This window comes from Aulostomus chinensis, chromosome 7 (assembly GCF_037954235.1).
Source record: "Aulostomus chinensis isolate RoL2024-O1b breed Wild chromosome 7, RoL_Achi_v1.0, whole genome shotgun sequence".
NCBI classification, from domain to species: domain Eukaryota; kingdom Metazoa; phylum Chordata; class Actinopteri; order Syngnathiformes; family Aulostomidae; genus Aulostomus; species Aulostomus chinensis.
This window is the reverse complement of record NC_141326.1, coordinates 22079657-22102078: the sequence shown is the minus strand read 5'-3', so window position 1 is coordinate 22102078 and position 22422 is coordinate 22079657. Positions and strand designations below refer to the sequence as shown.

General features: G+C 42.5%; 1 protein-coding gene across 2 annotated transcripts in view; it reads left to right on the top strand.

The window, feature by feature from the left end:
• Positions 1–19987, top strand: part of tspan18b (tetraspanin 18b) — a 32491-nt gene extending 12504 nt beyond the window's left edge. Inside the window, exons 2-9 of one of the 2 annotated variants that reach the window (XM_086207841.1) lie at positions 5429–5512; positions 13726–13821; positions 15440–15634; positions 15901–15975; positions 16084–16182; positions 16445–16618; positions 18396–18479; positions 18827–19986. In XM_086207841.1, coding sequence (XP_086063967.1) covers positions 5510–5512; positions 13726–13821; positions 15440–15634; positions 15901–15975; positions 16084–16182; positions 16445–16618; positions 18396–18479; positions 18827–18874 — 774 coding nt within the window. In that variant the 5' untranslated portion in view covers positions 5429–5509 and the 3' untranslated portion in view covers positions 18875–19986. Of the gene's footprint in view, positions 1–5428; positions 5513–13725; positions 13822–15439; positions 15635–15900; positions 15976–16083; positions 16183–16444; positions 16619–18395; positions 18480–18826 lie in introns of both variants that reach the window. The other variant, XM_086207842.1, reaches the window with a different exon arrangement.
• Positions 19988–22422: the final 2435 nt, after the last annotated feature.

The window sequence follows — 22422 nt, the reverse complement described above, 5'->3', positions numbered from 1 at the left end:
TCTTTTTTTTTTTTCTCACTGTTGTTTTTGTTTGGATTGCCAATTTGAATCATATTTAATTGCCAAATAGCCATAGAGCAAGGATTAAAACAACAGAAGTAAAACATGAATTCTTTGGCAGAGTTTGCTGTACATTTAAGCAATACAGCAGGTTCAGAGAAAAAGGTTTGCTTGTGGAGAGGTCCGAACTCAAATGCCCTCCACTGGCTTTAATTATGAAAATAAGTTGCATCTGGTCCCATTGAGTAACAAATCTGTTTCTACTTCCTCTGTATCTTCTTCATTGAGATGTTTACTGCTTTGCTCCGCGGTAAGCTGACGGTGAGGGCAGTTAAGGACAGATACTGTCAGGTAGCAGGACACAAATCAAATTTATCTCTTCTGAGGAGTTTGTGATGACTATTTGTCATACTCTTTGCTGTAGATTCTCATTATCACAAATATACAAACCTACTTGCATTTTAACAAGATTGAAATGAGGCCTAGATGGTTACCAGATGTGTTCTTAGCACATGTGTAAGTGGCTGGTTGACTTATAGGATAAAAGTAGCTACATTCTCATCAGTATAGGAAATAAAATACAGGACTGTGCATGTTTCACTTCAAAATCCAGCTGATTCATGTTTGATATCCATGCTTCAGGTTTGGCATTTTCACATTTATAATTATTTATTTCACAATAGCCGGGTGTTTCAATAGGGGAACTTTAGTCTTAAGTAGTTCTGATTAGCATTTTATCTGAATAGAACAGTGTGAATGAAACAGCCAAATCTGAACTCTTATTTTTGCAAGTTTTTCTGCTTGCCTGAGATGATTTTTGAGAGTAAATGCACAAAATGGGAGGTGGAAGCCTCCTTTTCAAATAATTACTGGTGTAGTGAATCTTTAACTCACATGACTGAGCATCTGTTTCTCCTGCTGGTGTCTTTCCAGGTATTTCCAGAATTTGTCCCCAACTTTGGACAGCGTGCAACACAACTGATACCAACAATTTGCCCTTCTGAAAGCAGTTCATCATGACCATGTTTCAATAGCGAAGACAACCTCTCCTTTGCTGTGTTTGTTGCTGCCATGCGTAACGTTGCAACAGAAATACACTGCGCATAGTTTATTCATTACAAACCAGTTGATGAAAGTGTGCCTAATTGGCAGTTCAGTTTTTGGAGTAATTCCAATGTTTGCTTAATTTTTGCTTTACAATTAAATGGAAACACATCTCGATAATGACTCAGTTTATAGTAAAAAGATTTAGCATTATTTTACTTTCATTAAACTATTTCATTGCACTTGCAGTCTATTGGAAAATTTCTAGCAGGGAAAAACCTCTCCACCCTGCAACCGTCTTCTTTTTGCAGTCAGCCTGGATCTTCACTTCAGTTCTGGTCTGAGTCGGGGGCTCTGAAAGTCATAAGATTCTTGATTCTCCAGCTTTACTGGGCTTTAGGATTTAATGGCAATGGAAATGGTTATCATGTGGCCATACATCAGCTTGCAGGGCTGTGGTGGGGGGGTCTGTGAACAGACTGGCGAGAGTCTAACAGCCCCAGCTCCCTCTGGATGGATGTAGAAATGAACTCCTGCCTTGGCTTGGAAGGCTGCACCTCTGGTATCTTTGCTCTGTTTTTGTAACCCTCACTAAAAAGACTTGCTCCTAATTGTGTCCCAGGGGCCCAGAGCTCTCAGTATTCACAACCTTTCCTGTCCCTCGAACTGATCGCCCCCCCCCCCACCCCAACCTTAACCCCATCATCCCTGATTCGACAGGTCTTTCCTCTTTAATTGCTCAACTTCAAAGCTACGTTGTGATGCCCCTAAGGCCCCTGGCTCCTCTGAGACAGGGGGCTAGCCTATAGGGCCAGGGGGAAGTAGGGTGAAAGTTTTTGTGGTGTACGAGGTGGGTAGTTAAGTTATACAGACACGGGTTAAGGAAAATAATAACAAGTCATTTTGTTGCTGTTCTTCATCATGGTGTCACAAGGGAGAACTTAGTGTTTGGTAATTACAGCAGGAGGTTACACATGTCTTAAAGGGTCTGTGTATGACACTCAATGTTCTTTGATCAGTAGTCTTTGTGGAGGTGAAAGCTGCTGCCTGAGGAACCTGCCGCAAAGAGATGCAGCCTGGCTAATGTTTGCCTGTGACGTGCCAAAGAGGTGGACACAGTGTCAGCTTTAATCAGTATCAGCACACACACAAAAAGAACCATCGTAACACATTTTAAGGAGCTGCTTTGTCATCAGGGTCCCATTTATCCCAAAATATTTTACACAGAGAAAAGAGACCATGGTTCAGCGAGCGCAGTCTGCATCTTTCAACTGACATAATTTTGTTCTCCATATGAACAAACACACTTGGCCGTTGTGTAACCCTTCTTCTGTTGCTGGGAGAACAAAGAACACTGTGGCTAAGCTGTGGTTAGAGAAGGGAGAGTGAGTGATTATTGGTGCGATGTCTCTTGATCAGAGCGAGGATTGTTTCTTTATCTCTGCTGATCGACTCACACTGTTGTAAGACGATAATTCTGTCTCAGCAATGCCCTCATTAAATGAATGTTCAGGAGATATACGGCCACAGGCAGTTGCCCTCTTTTTCATTTCTATAATGAGAGCATGATGTATATGGACTCTGTCAGAAGGTGACCGCGATCATCAGGGAGTGCTGACTTACAGAGCTGCAGATTTCCCTCTTTATGGTGTGGGTTTATAAACTCTGCTTTAGAAAAACGATTATTCCTGCATTTGTTTCTGACTTGTTATGTTTGCTCTTATCAATACTGGTGAGAGATTGAGGTGAAGGTAAAGCTAATTGTTCCTTCATTTTTGGTCACTTCCTGTCCACAGAGGAAGTGTCAGTCATGCAAGCGTGTTTTAAGAAGGTCAAAAAGCAAGAGCGAGTGATGTCTCCATGATAACGTAAGAAAAGCATGAACCAGGAAGACTCATAACCCTTTGACCAGGTGTACTACATCATTCAGTCACATACTGAGCCATGATTGCAGAGCTAAGGTGCCAAGATGCCCGTATCATGCCAGCCTCGCCACCGTCCAAGACCCCTCCCTCTATCCCTCCATTACAAATAGGGCCTTCACCACATATTGTCAACCTCTCCAGACACTGCCAAACTAATTTACATCATGACATCCTGTAACAGATTATGCTATTGTATTCAGGAATAAAACTTTTATCTGACATTGCCTCCAGAGTCTGTCTGGTAGAACTATGGAACCATTATACTAGAAAGGCTTTCCTGTGCAGTGTGTCGTCCAACTGTCACTGCAGGCAGAAGTGTTTCGAACTGTCGCTACTTGAAATTGGGATGAAAAGCCATGGAGAGGGGTGATGAATCTCATAAATGGAGATGGCACACACAAAAAGTGGACATGCCATTTTTAGAAAGTTGGAAAAATTGTCGGAAACAGCTCTTCCCGATGTCAGGGTTGACTATCATGGAATGTGCCAATGCTGATTTCCACTTGTACCTGTAAGACTACTTTACTTTCCACTGCTATCTTTATTGTGAGATGATCCTTATGGGCTAACTCCTACTGTACTCCACTTACAGATAGATGTTGGTGATGCAATAATGCTGTCAGAGCTTGAAACACTCAGCATAAAATCAATTAGTGGCTGCCTTGATGTATAAATTGTCCACGGTGCTTATGATCTTAAATGTCAATGATGAACTGGTGAGAGAGAGAGAGTTATTGAAAAGAAATGCAACTGAGCAGATGCAGATGAAGCCTTTTTTTTTTTTCCTCTTGTGTTTTGAATCTTCCCCTGTCTTTGTTGGACCCTCAGTGGCCCGGCCTTTCTAGTCTCCCTCGAGGGTTCTTCCTATTGTTGTGCTTTCTCAGCCGTTTGCACTGATCGCTCTCCTCACCCCCATAACAGATTCAATGAGGCTCTGCGATCTTATTGGTGCTCCACTTTCCTGTGGAAAAAAAAAGGTTTCCATGGAAACCAAAAAATAATTCAGGCCTTTACCAGTGTTGCTCTCCACTAGCTAATAGCTCTCAAAACAGGGGTCGAGGATACGTCTGCAACAGGCTTCGAGCTATAATTTGACCACTCTATGGCTTGGTGCTGAATTACAGGCATAATGGTGATTATTCACCTACCTGCTACTGTTGTGAGAAACTGGCACACAGTCAAAGGGATTACTATGTTGTTTTGCTTGGGTATGTGTTGTGCCGAGCCATATGGTGAATATTTTATAAATTGCTCTTTTGAACACACGCTGCATCCCCATGCCTGTGTAGCCAATCTGTACTGATTCCCTCGAGCGTTTGCTTTGTGATGTCTAAATTCAAGGCTCTGTGATAAAGGAGTGTGTCATTCCAGTGCATCTCCCCACTTCTCAGATTTGTCCATTTCCTCACCCAGGCTTTGATTGCATTCTCTAGATATAATCAGAGCCCTCTACTCTGTTTGAAGGATGGAGTGTTGCTGCCACTGTCAGTTGGGTTCAGCATCCTGGTGAATGTGATGTCTGCTGGCAATATGGTGTGTCGGTGGGATGATGTGGCTGGCTCTATCAGCCAGAATACTCCTGGGATAGTTGCCATCTGAAGGCCCTGTCAGAATGAGAATACTCTGCCTGTATTCCAGCATCCAATATGGAAACAGCTCCACGCCTTTGTAGGCAGCTCTCGCCATATATGATGCTGTAATTGTCAGTGCCAGTGCTTTGAAAACGGCTCCAAAGTATTATCAATGAAATGAGCACTTTTTTCTTCTGCACAACAATGCTGCAGTTTAATAGGCTCTCATTGGTATCTTCCTCTTATTATTTCAGCTGGGAGACACTTGTGGCAAAGCAGTTTTGAAACGGGGAAAAGTTGATGCTCATTAGAAACACTTGGTCGGAGACGTACTACACGTTGACGGTTAAAGTCACTAACGTGCGGTAAGAAAGTAAGGTAGTCTGCTTACGGTGAATAATGCATGAGTTGAGATGCTCATCAAGGTCATGCCAGAAGCTGTGTGAGGAGAATAGGATGTGTTGGGTCTTCTAATAAATGATAATTAACCGAGTGAGAAGGTACACAGATTCTTCTACCAGAAGGGAGATTACACCTGACCAGAACACAGGCCAGACTGATGCAATTAAAGTCAGCGCTTCTTTATTTTGTCCCTGTTAATTTTGCCTTCCAGCTTAGAAGTGAAATATTCACACATATAAAACTCTGTTGCAGCTCACTGCCGGGAGAGTGCTTCATACATAATTCATGTAAACTCTACATTTTAAGTGTCCTAGAATTTTATTTTCTGTGTTTTCTTAGGCCCTCGGTCTTATTCTGTTAAAATGAATTACACATACAAAGACAAATGTGCCACTTTTGGGTCTTCCTGCTCGCGCCTCACAGTTTAGTCATCTCATTAGCACTTTTCTGACCTCTGCTTCTTTTCTTTGTGTGTCTGACTAACAGCTCATGAAAACAGGAGAGGAGCGACAGCAACGAGAAGTCATCAACTTCACCTGAACAAAGACGAGGCACCACGAGATACACATGGTACCGTGGTATTTTATCTATAAAATTTGTATTCACAAACCATATTCCTCTGTGAAACATCTTTCCCTAGCTCATCCTAAGCATGTGTAATGTGGGAGTGTTGCCTTGAGTCCAAATCCAGCAGCATACACGTTAAATCAGTGAGAGAAGCAGCACAAAGAGCTTGTTGACAGTGTCCTTTCAGTAAGATGCTGACAACAGAGACGGAGAGCCTTTGTTACCTTCAACAGGAGGCGCAGTGCTGGCAAGAGTCGGTGCATGAAGCAGGTCCTGCAAACAGGCAGCCAAGAGCTTTTGTCCCTCTCCATCACAGCAGGCCAACACTGGTCTTTGTTGGCCTCTGATTTGCATTGGCATTTGAAACATTAGTATTCAGAGCACGGCTGAGCAGCAGACATGTATAGATTGGAGGGTTAAAGGGGAGTTTGGACCCAGACACATCAGCTGTAATCAGTTATAAGCAACCAGTTACCAACCGGATAAATCAACATGGGTTGTTGCGTGTTCAAGTGGCATTTAAGATTATAAATAGACTCTTGAGCCTCATTCAGTTGAAAGGGTTTCCCAGATTTACTGTAGATTGAGAGAGAGAATGCACAATACTGCTAAGAAGAGATCAGATAGCTGAAGAAAGTGTCAGATGACTATGCCAGTGTGAAACATTTGACAAACTTATCCACAGGAGAACATCTAGCACAATTTGTAGTTATTACCCAAACTAGCAGGTGTAAAGATCCATTTTATATGATTCCCTGGTTTACTGCAGATAACTGTGCACATGTTTCCTGCCTTGCAAAGTGGCGCAGGTCATCTGTCTACTGGCATGTCCGTAGGTCATGTTACAGGTCTTGGTGAGGGACATGTAATGCCTTCAAATTTTTAAGTCTACATTATCATCAGCTGTGTAATGTTGTCTGAATGTGAAGAATCCATTAATAGACACATCTGATTCGCGTTAGCAGTGTTTCCTCACAACAAGGTCAAAGGTTTGAGCCGTGGTTGTCCTAGGTATTTTTTTCTGTCTGAGTTTGCATGTTCCCTCTGTGCCTCTGTGGGTTTCACCATCAAAGACAGGTATTTTTGGAAGTGAGAACTGGAATTGGTCCCTGGTGCTACATGAGGATCCTCACTGCTGCCCACGGCTCCATAGAGGATGGGGTGAATGCGGAGGAGGAATTCCACTATAATCTGTGGATTGACTTACACAACTGACACAAGCAAAACTTCTTAAAACTGATGCAAATCCTTTCAAGACAATCACAACTGGTACAATCAACACTTTTTTCAAACAACTAACCGGAACCGCTGTTGCATTACCTCTAATTTGCAAGGAGATACGTGTAATCGTAGTGGTTCGTAACTCAGTTTATAATGCTGGTTACACTCTGACTTTCTGATTGATATCTCTTTCCATAGGATCGACAATCTGCAATTCACAGCCTTCAGTATCCAGCGTGTGGCCAGTTTCTCTTGTGTCAAACCTGAGCCAATTGGAACAGATTGTGCTGATAACTGCTGCTTTGTATAGCCAATGAAATTGTTAAAGCGATCATATGCCATTTAAAAAGGCCCTTGTGCTGCAGAATTTGTTTATGACGGTAATGAAACTGTCACAGTTGCTATTATTGAATACCCTCTAAGTTACAGCAAAATCGCTGTGTTCCCAGACGTCAGCAATCACTTATTTTACAATGAACTGTGTCATCAATTGCCTAAACATAAAGAAGTTGTAATTAGGTGAAATGAGGAGCTCAAGAGTCACATGAATAACTACATACATGTTTACTGTGTGTATGGAGGACCCAGTAGGCCGTAATAAAAGAAACATGAATGCCGCTTGTTCATTAAAGGCATTGACACACTTTTTAGTTTATTTGCAGTGGCGCCTCATATATCTGTGCTTTCATCTGAGGCTCCTGCAAAAACATCTTCATGTGCTCTATCTTTTAGGCTTTCTTGTCATCTTCATGCTTGAAACTCCCGTCTGTAGCACAAGTTAGGCTGCTAGGTTTTCTTTTGTTGAACTGGCTGCTTGGAGGAAAGCTCAAATGTGCGTTCATGCTTCACACACTCATCAGTGAAAGCGATAAAACAGCCTTTTGCCTTTCCACAGCGGGAGGAACTAACTATAGTCAACATATGGCCCTGCAACAGGGTGTGAGAGATCACTCATTAGACAAATGGCAGGCCAAGCTGTCCACCACCCCCCCTCCAGTTGTAAAGTGCTCGGCTCTGCTCTCCTTTGTTTTGCAACAGGAACTAGTGCTAAGTGGAGATGCCAAACACTGCTCTGCAGACAAAGGCCACTCTCACCCTATATCCGGGTTGCCGTGGAGACCAGTGTCCTTATTGGAGGGTTGGAAGGATTCTGACATTCGCTAAAAATAACACCAACAGATTTCACAAAATTATATTTGAGTCCAAGAAAGACTGATCCCAGTGCTTACCAAGGATTTAGGAACATTGGACTTCTTCTGGGTTGTTCCTGAGTATGTTTATACTCCTAAGTGCACTTTTGTGTTCATTCCCACCGAGGCTGAATGAGTTGTCTTTCCTTAAACCTCCTGTCGTTTACTTCAGTCCTCCATTTTCATTATCAACTTTCCTTTTCGCCTCATATGGAGAACCAATGAAGACAACAGCTTCATCTTCAGCTGTGTTTAAAAGATGTTACAATCCACATCATTTCTTATCCTCCCATAGCCAGTGGCGGGGGTGGGGGGGCTGACTATCCATGGTCTTCGTGAAGAGGTCCAAAAATCCTGGAAAGTCTTTTTTGCAATCAGGGGGCCCTAGGAGAAGGTTGTAGAGCTCAGGTTTGGGTGCAACATCAGCTCATAGCCTGAGGTTTGATCGAGACTAGTGTTTCGATTTTCGTACTTTTCAGGAAAGCAACCGATTCTAAATATCAATGTCTTGTATTGAGTTCACTCCTGCTGTCCTGACATAACAAGAGAATCTTACCCAACAAGGCAGAGACTTGCAGGAACACAAAAGAAGGACGATGGGAGAAGTAGTAGTCCAGGAAAATATTTCCTGCTGTTGTCATGACAGTAATTGAGCATTTATTTTTAAATTGAGTTATAACTCATTTCTGTGGAAAGCCCCAGCAGCAGTTTGTTACCCTCCAAAGCACCCTGTGGGAAAAGCCCGAGCTGTGTCCTAATAGGCGGCAGTGCAGAAGTGTTTATGTGTTCATAGTGTGTTGCTACTACATGCCTTCACTGCCAGACAAGCAGTGGACTAAGAGCTGGAGCTCCAGGGGATCAATGCATCTTGACCATGTGCCGAGCCTGCTATCGATCCAGCCCTGCACAGATAGTTTGTAACCGCATTCAACCAAATAGAGGTGCGGAGGTAATTAATGAGAAGCAAAGATGTCACACACGCACGTATGCACACACACACACACACATACACACACACACACACACACACACGCACGCTCACACACACACACACACACACACACACACACTAGTGTTCAGGCCCAAATCTGCTCCTCTCAATCACATGTTCTCTGAGGTAGCGAGGCTCCATCAGTTCCCTACCCCCTTACAATCTTGCCTATCTAAGGAGCTGGAGAATCGATTCAACTGTAGGAGTATGAGTGACTGTTAGCAGTGAACGAACAGCTGGATGTTTGCCCAGTTGGCATGTCAAGAATGTGGCCTGCAGTGCTGTCGACAACACATGGTCAGGCTCTTTCTGACTATGCATTTGTTCCTTCTGGGAATCTTCTCTAGTTAATCACTCTGTTGTTCAGGAGTGTGTCAGCTGCCTGGTCAGAGGACTTCTGCCTTCTGGGATTCACACAATCTCATTTTTGAGGTGAATGGGTCAGAAGAGCGCCGCTCACTGGCTTATGTAGGAACTGAATTCAAACAATGGGCAAAATGATAACCAGCCTCTGCCATGACATGTAGATTCTGACAATTGTTAACATGTATGATGAAAACTATCCAGCCAAGCTTGTCTGATGGTATTTATATGTCTCTACCGGCGCATCTAACCAGCATTAGGACCTTTGCTATAAGCCCGCCAGCCAAACTTCCTCACCCAGCTGAGAATCAACGCCCCCACACACACACACACACACACACACACACACACACACACACACACACACTGTGCTGGGTTGCCTTTGAGCTTCTTTTTGTACACTTTCTCATCGTGGTTGTTCTCTGTTGTCTGCAAGCATGTATGCCCTCTAAAGGAGCATACAGTGCTATAGCTGTTTAGCATTCAGTGCACTTCAAAGCTCCTCGGTGTGACAGCACAGCCCAGGGCTCATTCTCTCCTAATTGGAGGTTCATTAAGGGACATGGTGCGCCTCCAGGGAGCCTTGCTCACTGCCAGAGGAGACTGTCTTTATTCGGATTTTGGGGTGTTTACTTGCTGCTACTGATTTAGGAAGTCATGGAGAAATATTAAAATGGGTTTTTAATTGAGATAAAGGGTGATGCGGCATGTGTGTGGTCGCTTAGTGTCATTGTCAGAGGGTATTAGTGCACTCTGGAGAGAGGGTTAGAGTGCTATTCAGTATGATGGAAATACACACCTGCTCCAGCTGCAGAGGGGACCTGGAGGATGATTTGCATCGTCCCATGGGTTGAATTAGAGATGATCATTTATAGGGTCAATGGTATTTAAATGGGTCAAGCTCCAACCCTTATGATCTAGTAGCAACGGGGTGCGGTATTTATCATTATTTGTTATGCAACCTCATGCTCAAGATGAGGTGAACTAGCAGGTTGTTGGGGGTACTGGAAGGTGGTGACAGTTTATCGAGAAGCAGCTAGCGTCCTTGCTGTGTGGATCCATTTGTCCGGATGGTTAGTGGAGCACGGGAATATGGACTTGCATCATAAATCAAGTGTCAACCTCAAGGAGAACCGCACAAGGGTGTGCTATTTATATGGCGCACTCTCAATATGGGTTTATGTCTTCCTTATCTTTTAATTACAGTGAGTTGACATGACCATCATGGCTGATTGTGTTGATGGCAGGCTACTGGTTTTCTGAGTTGAGTATGAAGGGAGGCCTAAAGGGATGTTTCCAAATTCCTTATCTTCATTCAAAGAAGAATGTAGGTCAGATGGGTTTGCCCTCATTACAGAGCTCTGGCTTCTGTTGGTACTGTGAAGTTGATTTAGGATCATTTCTCATTAATCAACAATGCCAGGCTCTGCAGTCTTAGCTGGTTACGGATCAGTCTTCCCCTAAAGTAAACAGTTGGATTCTTATGCCAGGTGGTATTTTATGTCAGATGTAGATGGAGTTGGCATTTACTGGATACCTCAGGGCAAAGACTGCCACTTAGATTGTCAGATTGAGGACATACATATAGTTTTACAAAACAAACAAACAAACTGCACATCAGCAGCCAGCCAGAACAGTGCGGTGTTGCTCACTGCTGTGAAAAGCCTGTTTTATAATAGCCGTTTTTGTGCTTGTGTAAACACAGACAATGCCATACAACTGCTTATCTTGACACATTGCTTGCTAGGCAAAGCAGCACGCCTGAGGAGAATCCACCCTTCATAATTTGTTGGTATTGGTGTATGGCTGCAGCACCTGTGGTGTGAACCATGCCGCCCTGGTCCACATCATCTACTCTGCAGAAAATTCCAAAAGACTTGCGATCTGATCTCCACAGCTGGGTTGTGATGGATGAGGGCCTGCCATCCCATGGGAATAATGCAAATGCTGTTTGTTTATGCTGCACTCTCCTTGGGGTTTCTGTGCCAGTATGATATATATCATGCTGCTGTGCATCTTAGACTTGTTGTTTGGACCCTGGCTGGGCCCAGAAAGCCCACTTCATTCTGAAGCATTCAATGCATTTTAATGCACAAAAGACAAATTGGCTCCACAACTGACAGTTGGTTTGACCCTGAGACGGGAGTGCAAAAGTAAAAGGGTGAAGCTAGAAGAAAATCAGACATTTTGTTTGGAGAATGACATGTGAGCTGAGCCCTGAGAGCTTTTCCAGCCCACCCTTTACTCCGCCCTCCTCAATCTACCTCTTCATCCCCTGCTTCCATAAATACTGTTTCCTTCTTCATAGGGGCCTGACAGAGGACTGACAGTAGAGAGCAGGGATGAGAGAAGGCCCCATCTGATGCTTTTGTGTAACTGTAATGTATGCAAATCTCAATCAAGACCCCCTGTGCCCTCATTAGGCTTTTCAGTGGGGCTTGGGACCAGGAGGGGTTAATTAAAACCCATCTCAGCCAAAGAGAATGTTGGTTGCTCTCAGAGCAACATTAAGAGGGTGATCAATACCTAAGCATATCATTAGAATTTGGAGGAGGTGTTTAACCATAGCTTAAAATCAATTTCCCTACCCTGGAGAGGAAAAGAGGAGAGGAAAAAAATACTAAGCTCCCTAGACGGGTGGTGGGAGGACATGTCCCCATTCTGTATTAAACCGTTCCCACCACAGACAAAGACTGCCATCGCATTTTAAGAATTTTTAAATTTAATTGTCACAGCAACTTGCACTATCCTTCAATGGGGGGTGGGGGGTGCTGACATTATGAGCAGAGTAAAAAAAAAAAAAACAATTGTAAGAAAAACTCAGTGTCACTTTATCAGGCTTAGAAAAAAAAGAGACTCTTCGACCCTACTCTCCTCTGTGTTAAATAATAGCAGCGGCCAACAGTTTAAGGCAGTGGCTTGTGGAGATCGTGCTTCAGTTCTTGTGCAGGTTAGTGTTTGCAGGGTTTGAGTTTAAGGGTCAAGGCTGAATCACTCTTGAGCGACAGCAGAACCAATTCAAAGACGGGCAGCATTAAAAGCTCTAGACGATCACACAGAGGACCCGTCTGACAGCACTTCAGGCAGTGGAAAGACTTGCTGAAGATTCTGAGATTACATCTGATGGACATGACGCAAAGTACACACAGAACAAGTGAGAGGAAAGCATTTTTAGTGTTTTCAATTTTGAGGCGACGCCGAGTAGTTGCCTTGATGCATGAGCCTATTTACAAATCCTTAGAGAAATCGCTTTTTAATCCGCTTGTTACCCAGACGCAATCCTGTCTGTCACTATGGGAGAGCAAATTAATAATCACAACTACAAAGCGAAGAGTGCCGGTTCATTTCTGGCTAATAATTAATTTTCTTCTTTCACTGAGACTGCAATTATGGCTGCCCCATAGATGAGTTTTTGCAGGATATGTATAGATAATTCCTCAGACAATTACAGTCCTCCCTGGGGGGGGGGGGGGGGGGGGGGGACTCTTGTTCACTTGCAGCTTGTATTTTAAACAAATGCTTCAATGAAGGCTTTGTGATGTATCGGTGCTCAGGGTCATGGACACTGAGACATTCATGTTGTCTCCTAATGCAAGTGCGGTTTTCTTTATTATACAGAAGGACTCTCAGGACGGGCCCTCATCAGGGAAAGTGTGTTTGTGTCAGATAGAATGTTGGCTGATGGGAGTGCAGCACTCCTGCCTCATTACATCAGGAAGGAGCTCCACAGGATAGGCTATATGTTACCGGTTAACATGCGTGGAGCACAGGCAGGACTCATATCCTTAAAACGCTCTGAGATTGACAGCTCCTCAAGTCACACTGAACCCAGACATCCCATCTGTCCAAAGATAGAAAGGGCTGATAGGGAATCTGACTGCTAACTCAGACCTCCTATCGTCAAAGGAAAAAAAAAAGGGGGGGGGGGTATGTTGAGCAGATCCATCTCAAAATTTAATGGGTTCTTCTTTGGCTCATGTTGCATCCTTGGGAAAATCTGCCCAGTAGATTTTGGGTCAGCTGACAGACAGACACACCAGCAGGATGGGTGAAAACCTCCTTCTTGGAGGAGGTAGCTGCAGGAATTGTCATGGTATGTGGTGAGATGAGATGTCAGGATGGGTTATATAGCTTACTTAGTGATGGCTCAAAAACTGCAGTTGGCCTGAAGGGCTAATACGAGGATTTTCTGCTGAAATTGGACCAATCATTGACTTTTGTGTGTGTGTGTGTGTGTGTGTGTGTGTGTGTGTGTGTGTGTGTGTGTTGTAGGTTTGACAGGCAGAACTCATTAAAATTGTGTGTGCAGGTTTTTGTAGAGTATTGTTTTCTTGGCAGTTTTCATTTGAATTCTTACTTTGTGTGCAGGAGAACAGAAATACTGAGCATTTCTCAGTATTCATGAAATGGCACATATTTATATTTTACACCGTTTTGTTTGTTGTTCACAGGGGCAGGGTGAGGCTTCCGCACGAGGGACAACCATGGAGGGAGACTGTCTCAGCTGCATCAAATACCTCATGTTTGTCTTCAATTTCCTCATCTTTGTAAGTAGTTTTTTTTTTTTTTTTTGTCCGTCTGCTAGTTCTGAAGTTGGTGTCAGTCTAATGATTTAAGATGGGCTTGTGGCTGCCCCCCTGCCCAACTGACTAATGGAGCTACATTTGCATTTCATTAGATGGAGGCAATCTTGATTCTATCATTTCTGGTTTGATTAGATTTTAGTGTGCTGACACACATCTAAGGCAAACGGTGCCATGTGGAGTTTTTGACTGGCACCCGAGTTTATCAGTCTTGATCAGACAATCAAGGGTAATCCTGTTAGAGGGAGTCTGTAAAGGGGGGAGGGCCAGAGTACCAAGGTTTGTCTCTTTTCCTGCTTTATTAAGCGCAACCAAACCGTTTAGAGACTCTACTCAGACTTGGATGTTCAAGGCTGCAGTAATAATGCAATCGGCAGAGCAAAGAATGGAGTTGGCTGTTAACATCACTCAATAACATCCTCTGTTTTCACGGCCGTCCCTTTGTGTTTCTCCACGGCCATTTCCCACTCGTGTAACATTGAAAGCATTTTTCAAGGCCAATGAGCTTTTAAAATGTCTACCTCTTCTCATCAGAGCACAGCCTCTGCTCCGAGCTGATGTGGCGTTCATTTTCAGGAGGCCAAGTATCTCCCTGTGACAGAAAGAAGGGAATTGTGATAGAAGTGTACAAGGCTCAGATCTCTTCCCCTCAATACCTTCTTTTCTTAATCACTTGAGTCACCCACGGTGGCGGCAGATATGGTTTTATTCAAACGGGGGATTTGAGATGATGGAAGCAGCAGTGCTGTGCATTTCTTAGGCAGGTGGGGGGCTTAGTTGTAGTGGGGGTATGTATCTTGCACCTACTCCCTCACACAGGCATTTAGGCTCTGTGGATATCCACCCTTTCATCTCTCCCTCTACTTCAGCCCCTCAAAGAATTACATTCCTAGTCTGTATAAGATTTTGTTGTACGGTTCACGTACCGATGCAAGCCCCTCAGCAATTAATATGTCAAATGTAGCCAAATTCTCCTTTGCTTCCCCTCTGAGAGTCACATATAAGGATATAAGAATTAATCAGCATTTAAAATAAATCCTCACATGACCATTTGAAATCTTCTAATCTTAGACAGTGGTTGTGTCAAAATACCATTTTAATTGAAATATTGTGATTCTGCAGCGATGTCCTGTTTGTAAAATATTTTTTTAAATGTAAGAAAGCAAAAAAAATCATTATATTTTAATGTTTTTTCAATGAAAATGCAAATAATGATGTAAGAATTAACATTCCCTTTAAAGTTTCAAATCTAATTGTGGTATCAATTAAAGTAAACCCAATTAGATGTTTTTGGGAAAATGTGTTTCCTTATGAACAACTGTGACTGCCTCCTCCTTTATTCCCTTTCCTCATTCCAACAAACTGAGGTCTGTGCCAAGAGTTTAATCAACTGATGCTTGATAAAATTAGGAAAACGTGGTTAGTAATTAGGTATCCCACATGTAAAGAGCATTCTACCTCATGAAAAATATTTAAAAGAGTGACCAAGTGACATTTTTTCCTATCGTTTTGTAATGATTTTTTTTTATTATTATTATTTGGACAGCCTTGGTCTAACTTCTTTTTTATTTCTTCTTAACAGCTGGGGGGGTCCTTCCTCCTTGGAGTGGGAGTGTGGGTGCTAGTGGACCCCACGGGGTTCAGGGAAATTGTAGCAGCCAACCCCCTGCTATTCACTGGTGTCTACATTATCCTGGGTATGGGGGGCATGCTCTTCCTCCTGGGCTTCCTGGGCTGCTGTGGAGCCATCCGTGAAAACAAGTGTCTGCTCCTCTTTGTGAGTCTGCTGACTAATTATAAATACACTTCTGTTACTGATCTTTTTGTGTGTTGATTCCTCCGTCTGTCAGTTTTTGGACTGTCATGCTCGAAACAGAAAGCCAAAAGAGCAAAATGCCCTTCTGTTTGCCTTTGTGCCCTGAGCTTCATGAATAGTTAATGCTGAGTGAGGAAGCCAGAATGTGATTTTTAGTGACTGATGTGCACGTTTTCTGAAACATGTTGTCCAACTCTGCTTTGCTCTTCTTCTTCTCTTTGTGACAGTTCTTCATGCTCATCCTCCTCATCTTCTTAGCAGAGCTAGCTGCTGCCATCTTGGCCTTTATATTCCGTGAGCATGTAAGTTATTCACTCCCTCTTCCACCACCAGTAACCAGTGATTGATTTTAAGTAATCTGACATCCATATGGATAAATGCCCGCTTGCTCTGGCTGGATGTTGTTTCAGCTGACCAGGGAATATTTCACCAAGGAACTGAAGAGACATTATCAGGGCTACAACAACACCGACGTCTTCACCTCCACATGGAACGCCATCATGACTACAGTAAGGCCACAGCATGCGCGACACAAGAGCTTACATGATTTAGCTCAATCATCAGTGTGTGGAAACAGGAAGGTTCTCCTGCCATCAGAGAGCCATATTTTATAGATATAACTCCAGACATTTAGGTCAATATTCATGCTGGATTGGTGCACACACGCACACACACACACATGCTGAGACTCACTGGAACACAAGCTGGTGCACATATAAGCACTCAGAAATAAGGGCTTCTTCTCCTGTTCTCTCCTCTTCCTCTCTTCAGTTTGACTGCTGTGGAGTGAACAGCCCCGAGGATTTTAAGGACAGCCTGTTCAGGATGATCAACCAAAAGCACTCGGTGCCAGAAGCGTGCTGCCAGCGTGCCAGTCAGACCGAGGAGTTGTCATATATTGAGGCGCAGTGTTTATCAGGCAATATGATGTTCCGCAATAACAAGGTAACCTCTGCCATATACCATGTCAACCAGCTCTCTGTGTGTGTCTGCAAACTGAACCACCTCCAGGCTTAATTAGAGCAGCAGACAGTTGAGGGGTGACATCCAGGGACTAGCTGACTCCTCCATGGCTGATTAGTGCGTGTCATCCAGGGCTATCTTATTCAGTGGTGGAGTGAGGAGACACTAGTGAGATGAGGAAAAAAAAAAAAAAAAAAAAATATATATATATATATATATATATATGAGTGACAAATTGAAGTGAGAACATGAATAAATGAGCAGAGAAACAGGATGATACTGATCCATGGGCCACCAGGGGTCATGTGAATCACACACTGTGACTGTCACACTCACCAGGTCACCAGATCTCTGTTAAAACACCTTTACATTTGACAATATTTTGTAACGTGACAAGTTAGACAGGGATCCACACCAACTTCATTAAAACACAGGGTGAAGGAATATTTTTGGAATACTTTCATGTTAAGACGCATCAAAGCTGGAGGCTTGTGGTGGACCAACACCTGAATGAGATATTTTACGTTGGGCTTTTGTCATCTGTCCGTATTAGAGGTGGATCTGGTCACATTTTTCCGTCCTAACCTGAGCCCGAGTCCAACAGAGTGATATTGGAGGTCAGCTGGAAAACAATAGGCATCCTGGTTTTGATGTCTTGAGGCTAACACAAGTGATGAAAGCTGAAGTTGTAATTTTGAGCTTCCCTGTCAACAACACCGATGTTAAAACAATATCATCTCCACAGCGGCAGCAGTCACAGTCACTCATTTCCAAGCAAATAACACGTTTGTACATACAACACGACATTGCTAGGCAACACACGCATACACATACACAAAATTACTCGTGTCGTCATGTAATGGAATTAGAGTCTGGCGACACAGACAATTGTCCACACCTTCATCAACTCTTATTAACTGCACTCACACGTTGTTGAATTCATGATCCAGTACATGTCATGATACAACTTGTATTTATTTTTAGCCAAATGACTCCATGTCATTGATTTTTCTGCATGATTTCAATAGTTGCAAATTCCGCTGGTGAGAACTTATGTTGGATGTCCTCCAACCTTTGCAAGGCTGCATGAATATTTTCTGCTATAAATGCAAATAGCCTCTGTGTTGCATTCATGTGTTTCACGTAAATAATAAACCTGCACCGGACAGCTCGTAGCCCATCAGACACAGATCATCATTTCTATTTTTTACTTTGTCTTTACCAAAATAACTTAAAAGCACAAAGTCAAGTCTGAATCCAAACCAAATGTAAAAATATTGGTTCAAACTCTTGTGTGTTGCAAAGCATGTGTGCATGAGAGGCGATGAGAGATTTTTCTAATATCAGCAGATGAAACTGTGTTTGAATATATTAAAACTGTGTGTGTGTCATAGTTATACAGACGTGCACACCCTTTGTTTCATGTGTGAAAAGAAATCCTTGGAAGGAAATATAATTACAGTGAAAGCTAGGAAGGAGGTTATTTATTTATTTTGCTGTTTCCTGTGCCCTCCACCTGTTTGTCAAGCCACCAGAACAATGCGAGATGGCCACAATGTGTCTGTCTCTGCTCATTCACACAAAGAGCCCTCATTAACAAGCAGAGAGGCTGGATGGTCTGCTTCCCACTCCTTCAAGCAGTCCTTTGTTCAGACCTGCACTCAATTCAAGCTGCAATCTTACTTTAATTGTCTCTAATTCTGCAAGTTTATAGCCAATTGATTCTCTGCTGAGTTGTGCATCTTTTGTGTGCCCGCAGGGCTGCTACTCTGCAGTTGTTGACTACTTTGAGCTGTACATCTATGTGGCTGGAGCGCTGGCCATTGTGGTGCTGACCATTGAGGTATGGATTTATTTCAATTAAGGCTAATTATCCCTCTGAATTGTTTTTGCATGTGAATATCCCAGACATTTCAAAGTGTGTAGTCATAAAACATAAAAAAACGCAGAACTACATATATCCTGACGGTATGTGGTAACAGTGAGAGGGCAGATGAGATGTTTGTGTGGCTAGAGCTCCATCCAGTGGTGAGACTTGGTGCTACATATAGGATTTAGCTGATGTGTAAAACAGTTGTAACCCACAGTTGGTTTGTTTTACTGCTGCTTCTATTTCAATCATGTTTGTCATAAATTTGCTGGTGAAATTTCCATGTATGTTGTAAAAATGTCTCTTCCTCCTTTCTTCAGCTCTTCGCTATGGTCTTTGCAATGTGCCTCTTCCGCGGGATCCAGTAGATCAGCTCCATCAGTGAACTTTTTTAAGAAAACAACAACAACAACAAAAGGGAATTCAGGAGAAAAGAACAAAATGGACATTTGTAAATTCACTGATCTCTTTTTCTATTGGCTATTGGTTGTAAAAATGAATGCTCATACTCTCGTACTTCACAGCTGGACTTTTGAGGTACTGGGTGTCAAAGAAATACACACACACACACATACACAAACACACACACACACACACACACACATACTCACGTAATCCATAGAGAATGTGGGGATCAGAGACAAAACTGATGTAAAAAGATTAATGTGTAAAGAGTAATTTGTGTGGACCAAGTCTTGCACAGACTGGGTGTAAAGTGGACCGGACATGAGGACCAGGTGAAGCCTGAGCAGGGGGCACTGCACTGACTTTTGGATGAAGAATATTTATATTATGTAAAGTTGGCTCAACTGTTAAAAAAAAAAAAAAAAAAAAAGTGTTTTATGTACACTTTGGCTGTTACCCTTTCCCTTTAATACTGTATACTGTAACACACTCCCTCCTTCCACATGCCTTTTTTACAGCCACTCTTCTCTTCAATGCTGTATTATATAAGCTCTCTGTATGTGAGTGACTGTACATGCGCTCGTGTGTGTGTGTGTGTGTGTGTGTGTGTGTGTGTGTGTGTGTGTGTGTGCGCGCGCGCGTTTGTGTGAACACTGAGTGCTGTTATTGAATGATCTACTTTGTGAGCATGTGAGCTGGTAGCTCTTCATGACCCCTCCCGAGCTTGGAAGCCAACCTTTGATTTTTTTTATTTTTTTTTCTATCTGTACGGTGATGTTCACTGCAGTATAGTGGTTACATGTGGTTTTAACTGGTGAAATGTATGTGTATGCATTTGTATTAGAATCTTGAAAAGTTAATGACATAAATGGCATTCTAAATTACAGTCTGTTGTGTTTTTATTAAAGTGGCATTTCATTTCAGTGTGTTTAAGGTGACGTGGTCAACTAATAGGTCTTTTTCGATGAACGCATTTCGGTATCTTATTGATGAATTGATACCCATAACTGGTAACATTGCATCCTAGCCTGATGGAAGTGCATATACTGCACAAAAAAAGATTTTTAGTCCATCCAGCCTGATGAACTACCAGGGGATTTGACAAAAAAACTGTTTATATTTTGGCGACATACCTCACGTTTTTATGAGTGATTTCTTCATCCAATCTAAAGGTAAAATATATTTCTCAGAAACTGACCAAGAAACAACAGCCTTCGTGACTCATGGTCACTGAATCATTCGCCTCCGGTAAAAGTTCATGACCTATGAAATAATTAAAACATTAACATACATATGAGGCAAGGCATAATAATATCATGATTTTATTTTGATAATGGAAAAATGATTTCATCCACTTTGTCCAAGACACACAATAAATTCAAGCAACATTGTGTAAAAAAAAAAAATCAGGGACATTTTGGCTGCAGCAGCAAATGGCAACAGAATACAGTGAGGAAAGCTAAAAATCAGGCAGATAAGATGAAACTCAATTACAGCTTTGAGAGAGCAGTGCCAAAAGTAAAAATGAACTTTTTTGCTGTATTTGGGGAACAGGTTGCACACTGCTGTAAGATGTTTCGCACAAAAATAGCTGATATGAATATAATAGTAAAGCAATATTAGATCCCGTTCACATCCGCAACTGCTCCAGTCATATTCAATGATCAACATCACACGAAATGTAAAGCTCCAAAGTCAAAATTGAATATATGTCTCTGTCTGTGAGAATAAAAGTCACAAACTGTCAGCCTGTGAATCACTAACAACAACCTGGGGGGGGGGGGGGGGGGGGGGGCAAAATGGCAGAGAGGCACAACTCCAATAGACAGTCAAAATAGTGTGCAACTAGCATAGAAATACTGTTGAGACATGAATTTAGGAGGAGGAGAAGGTTGTGTAGTTGCTGGAGAGGATATGAAGATAAACTGTCTCGACTTTGTGATGGTGAACTTGTACTTGTAGTGGGGAACAATCTTCTGGTGCAGGTGTGTAGCGTCAGTGAACGCACCTTCAGGTCTGACTCCTCCCCCACCAGCTGCCTAATGAGACCCAGATTCGCACCTGAACGCCTTTTGTTCCAACTTCCGCCTCCACCAGCTGCCCTAGGTGTTTGCTGTTGCTGGTATGTCATTGAACAACTCAGATTTAACCATCTTTTTCAGCTCTTCTAGTTCTGGTTTGACCTGTTGCTTGTGGTACTGTCCATCCACAGTAAACCAGTTTTTAAAAATAGTAGAACGCAGCATGGTGGCCACGTCTGTTTAATCCTTGGAGTTAGTTTGGGTAGTGTTGTGATTTCCCTGCTTTTTCTCACCAACTGGTTTATTTATTTGTTTGTTAATCTTTATTAGTTTGCTTGGTCACATCAACAGTCTCCTTGTGAGGTCTTTACACTTGATGGAAGTGAGTCCAAGCACTGGGGTTAATTGCCTTGCCTCTGTGGAGTGTCTGCTCAGAGGAAAAGTTGTTTCTGGTTAAAGTGGCGTTTCTGTGACAGTGTAACTATAATTATATACTATTAGACCTGCCTGCTGAGCCAGGAAGGTGGATGTGTTCATGCTGTCATTTCCCTGTTGAAAAGCAGGTGGTATTCACTTTTTCTGTCTGGCTGCCATCTTTCTCCATGTCTCTCTCTCTCTCTGGCACGCTCTCACACTCACTCTGGACCCGGTTTCATTTATTTTCCTGTCCATCATTTGCTGTACATTTCAAAAATAATACCTCACCCGACTAGGAACTACAACCGGCAAAACTCTCCATAGATGTCTGTTTACAAACTCGACGCATCATCGGGTGTAAGCCGTGCCTTCTTTATCCAGCTGTGCGCAGGTACTGAAGCTTTAGCTCAAATGGAGCCTAAACTAACACTCACTTGCTGCCTTGTGGTGTTATTGACATCTTGATAGGGATTTTTGGTTTCTTCAGCTGTTTTTCTGGTAAATGAGTCACATTTACATTTATAGGGAGAAAAAAAAAACATTTGCTGAAAAATCACACTTACATTTGAAGTCGTGTTTTTTTTGTATCATGTTAACCATGTTACAAATGTTTAGATAGTAAATTCTTAAATACAAATCAGTTTTTCATCAGTTCACATTTAACATGAAATAATACCTCATTTTCAAAGTATATCCATTAATACTTCTGTTACACTCAAGGATACTATTTTCACATTGGTTCACAGCATTACTTAATCATGGGGCACAGTTGTTTAAAAAAAAAAAAGACCAAGCTTCTTGAACAACTTTTGCAATGAAAAATATAATTGCATCTTACCATGCTTCTTAAAAATATTTTTGGTTTCTCTGTGTTCTATTCTGAGCTCTCTGCCTGAAATAAGTGCGATGCGCTGCCTCGCTGCTTCTGCTGTATACACTACTTTGAGCTGTCAGGAACATCCACAAGACGTTTTACTAAACTACTCAAACATTAAAGATAACATTCTATAATCTTGACATTATGAGAACTGGCCAGTTGGAATAACATAAATTGTAATGTCGTCTGTCAGATG